This window comes from Grammomys surdaster, unplaced genomic scaffold, assembly GCF_004785775.1.
Source record: "Grammomys surdaster isolate TR1022 unplaced genomic scaffold, NIH_TR_1.0 166, whole genome shotgun sequence".
In the NCBI taxonomy this organism is placed as follows: Eukaryota; Metazoa; Chordata; class Mammalia; order Rodentia; family Muridae; genus Grammomys; species Grammomys surdaster.
In genome coordinates, this window is record NW_021604614.1 from 1032818 (window position 1) to 1036312 (window position 3495).

Genomic DNA, 3495 nt, shown 5'->3' on the forward strand with positions numbered 1-3495 from the left:
TGAGGTGTATGCATGCTGAGGTGTGTACATGCTGAGGTGTATGCATGTTGAGGTGTGTACATGCTGAGGTGTATGCATGCTGAGGTGTATGTATGCTGAGGTGTGTGTACATGCTGAGGTGTGTGCATGCTGAGGTGTGTACATGCTGTGGTGTATGCATAAATTAAGTGTAACACAAAATAATTAAAACATTACAAATCAGCTCCCCCTTCTGTCATTTTGTGAAAGTTTCTGTGTGTTTGGTTTTTGTGAGACAAGATCTCATTGTGTAGCCTTGGCTGGCTTGGAACTTGCTTTGTAGACCAGGCTGGCCTTGAACTTCATAGGATCCTGCCTCTGCCTCTGGAGTGCTGGGACTAAGGGTCTATAACATCATGTCTGGCTTTCCCTGTCCCTCTGTAAGTAACTGTACTGAAAAGAATGAAGATATTCTTTTTTTTTTTTTTAAAAGACGGGGTCTTATTTAGCCCACGCGGACTTTCAACTCCTTATGTGACTGGGGATGGCCTTAAATTATCAATCCTCCTGTCTCCACCTCTTAAGTTCAGGAATTACGGATGTGCACCACCATGCACATTTGTTTTAAGTACTGGGCTGCCTTCATGCATACAAGGGCAGGCACTCTACCAACTGAGCCTCACCCTGAGCCCAGGGATGAAGGGGCACTTGTGGCTTTCCCTCGGGCTTCCACACTGTAAAACAATAGAGCCTAAGAAATTCCTCAGGAATCTCATGCTGAGGGAGAAAAAGGCAGGAGTTCCCATGGTCGCCAGGGGAAGACTAGCAGGAGACAAGGACAGATGGTCAGTGGTGGCTGAGACCACACCTTCACCAGGTTTGCTCAGCAACACAATCCTTGCCCTCCCCTTAAACCTAAACCTTATGTCACAGCCTTGTCAGCATCCTAAAGCTAGCCTTAGAGAGTCACTGGCTCTGACTGTTCCTCTTTTTTTGTTTGTTTGTTTGGTTTTTCGAGACAGGATTTCTCTGTGTAGCCCTGGCTGTCCTGGAACTCACTCTGTAGACCAGACTAGCCTCGAACTCTCAAACTCAGAAATCCGCCTGTCTCTGCCTCCCAAGTGCTGGGATTAAAGGCGTGCGCCACCACCGCCCAGCTTGACTATTTTTAAAAATTTCTTTTATTCCATTATTTTGAAGTGCGTGTGCGTGTGTGTGCGTGTGTGTGTGTGTGTATGAGTGTTGAGGTCAGAGGCATTGGATCCCTCTAGAGCTGGAATTACAGGTGTTTATGAGCCGTCAGATACGGGTGCTGGAATTAAACTTAGGCTAAGTGTATCGCATGCTCCTAACCACTGAGCCATCTTACCAGCCTCTGCTTCTCATCATTACCTGTGTGTTTAATTGGCTCACCCACGATGGGTAGGATGGGTGGTTGAGCCTAGTTTGTTAGGGCTGCCAGCTCCCAGGCTTTGACTTTAACAGCTCCAGGAATATATTCTTAATGCCCTGTCCCACCCTGAACCCAGGGATCCGCTAAACTAGTGGTCCTCCACCATCCTAATGCTGAGACCCTTAATTCAGTTCCTCATGTTGTGGTGACCGCCCCAAGACCTTTAAATTATTTTCTTTGCTACATTGTAACTGTAGTTTTGGTAATGTAAACATCTGATATGCAGGATATCTGATATGTAGCCCCTGCGGAAGGGCCATTCACCCTCAGAGGGGTCTTGACCCACAGGTTGAGAACCAATGTTTACAGCTTCTTGTAGCCAAGTCTCCCTTGATTACACACTATTGCTGGCTCCCAGCTGTGAGACACAGTCCTGTCTGCTGGACACCTCGGCTCCCTGCTCATGCCTGCTGGCATACTGCCTCCTCCAAAAGTCCCCTACATGCCTGCCTCCCCTTCACAGAGATGCCTCTTTAAATCCCTACAGGCATGGGGTGTCTTTTCTTCTAGGAAGCTACGTGCCAGCCCCTGGTACTTCAATTCTGCCTGAGATGTCAAAGCAAAAGCTTTCAGTGGGCTCCGCCTGAACTCAATTCACCTCTCTACCTGTTGGGCCTCGCTGTTGGGAGTGATTTCTGACTACCTGGTTGCAATTCCATTTATGGCCGCGAGGGGGCAAGCGGCGACAGCTGGGAAACCAGGCCTTTGGTGGAGACAAGGGAGAAGGGATTAAGTCAACCCCGCCCAGCCTTCAGGGAAACCGACTTCATGAAATGGCAGCAAGAAGCGAGCAAGGCTACTGCTGAGAGGCAAGGCGGCAAGCACCAGCCCAGTCCACTCACCAAGCGGATATGACCAGCACGAGGAAGACCGCAAGCAGGATGGCCAGTAGGATTGACAAGAAGGCAATGATGACCACAGTACCTTTGCTCTGGGACCCTGGAGCTCCTCGGAATGTCTGGGCTGTGCAGGCAAGCAAGAACGAAGTTATTGAACCCAAAAGGGGTCTTTGGGCAGCTTCCTGCGCTCAAGCTGGGGACATGCGTGAATCACGGAGGGGCAGACTAGGGCAAGGATACTTGGAAAGAGCAGGGTGGTGTTGCGCTTCCTGATAGGGGGAGACCTACTTTCCCCAGCCCCGTGATGTGCCCAGGTCCCTTAGTGCCCACCCCCCACCCTCCACTATTTTTGACCTCTTATGTCCTCCTACCTTGCTGCAGGTAGATCTCCTGGGACCACATTGTCTCAGCCACGGGGCCCTTGGCATTCATTGCCAGGAACTTCACTCTGAGCAGGAGACCAGCATTGGTGGCAGGGACACCCCATCGTTCAGAAACCCTCAGACTTTGGTGCCTGGGAGCCTGTCCTCTGTGACCTATTCCAGCTGTGTGACTCACTTTCATTGAGCCTGTGTGTGTGTGTGTGTGTGTGTGTGTGTGTGTTAGATCACTCAGTACAAACATCTAATAAGGGAAGGTGGGACCAAGGCTAGTCTCCACCTGTGAACACCTGGTCTGGAGTAGGGACAATCCGTTTGTGTAGTCAGGACCTCCCATGGCATATGGCATTGAGCTGGGGGAGTGTTAACTTTAAAAAGAAACTTAAAAAAAAAAAACTCTGGTTCCTGGGGACCAGACACGTGTGGGTTCTAGAACCATCATCCATGTGAACAAAGCCACACACAGACACACAAGCATAGTTAAAAATAAAATAAAGTGCTCTCTCTCTCTCTCTCTCTCTCTCTCTCTCTCTCTCGCTCTCTCTCTCTCTCTCAGAAAGAAAGAGGGCTCCGTGTTTAAGAGCACTTGGAGTAGTTGCAAAAGATCCAAGTTCGATTCCCAGCATTCACATGGAGGCTCCCCACCTCCTGTGATGATGGGCACCAGGCACACATGTGGTGCACCGACATACATGTAGGCAATATACCCATACACCTAAAATAATATAAATCACTATGGAAAAAAGAACTATGTAAGGACCTGCCCACAGTCCCTCAGTGAGAGGCTGAGGTATACTAGAGTACTAGCTGGACTTTCCAGGGCCCAGATTCTACCCCTAGCACCACAAACATAAATAAGGAAGGG

The 3495-nt window shown here is 49.4% G+C and overlaps 1 protein-coding gene across 1 annotated transcript in view; it reads right to left on the reverse strand.

Moving 5' to 3' along the window:
• Positions 1-637: 637 nt before the first annotated feature.
• Positions 638-3495, reverse strand: part of Upk3bl2 (uroplakin 3B like 2) — a 6675-nt gene continuing 3817 nt past the window's right edge. Inside the window, exons 4-6 of the mRNA XM_028765937.1 lie at positions 2622-2698; positions 2254-2374; positions 638-692 (exon numbers count right to left, since the gene is read on the reverse strand). Coding sequence (XP_028621770.1) covers positions 638-692; positions 2254-2374; positions 2622-2698 — 253 coding nt within the window. The remainder of the gene's footprint in view (positions 693-2253; positions 2375-2621; positions 2699-3495) is intronic.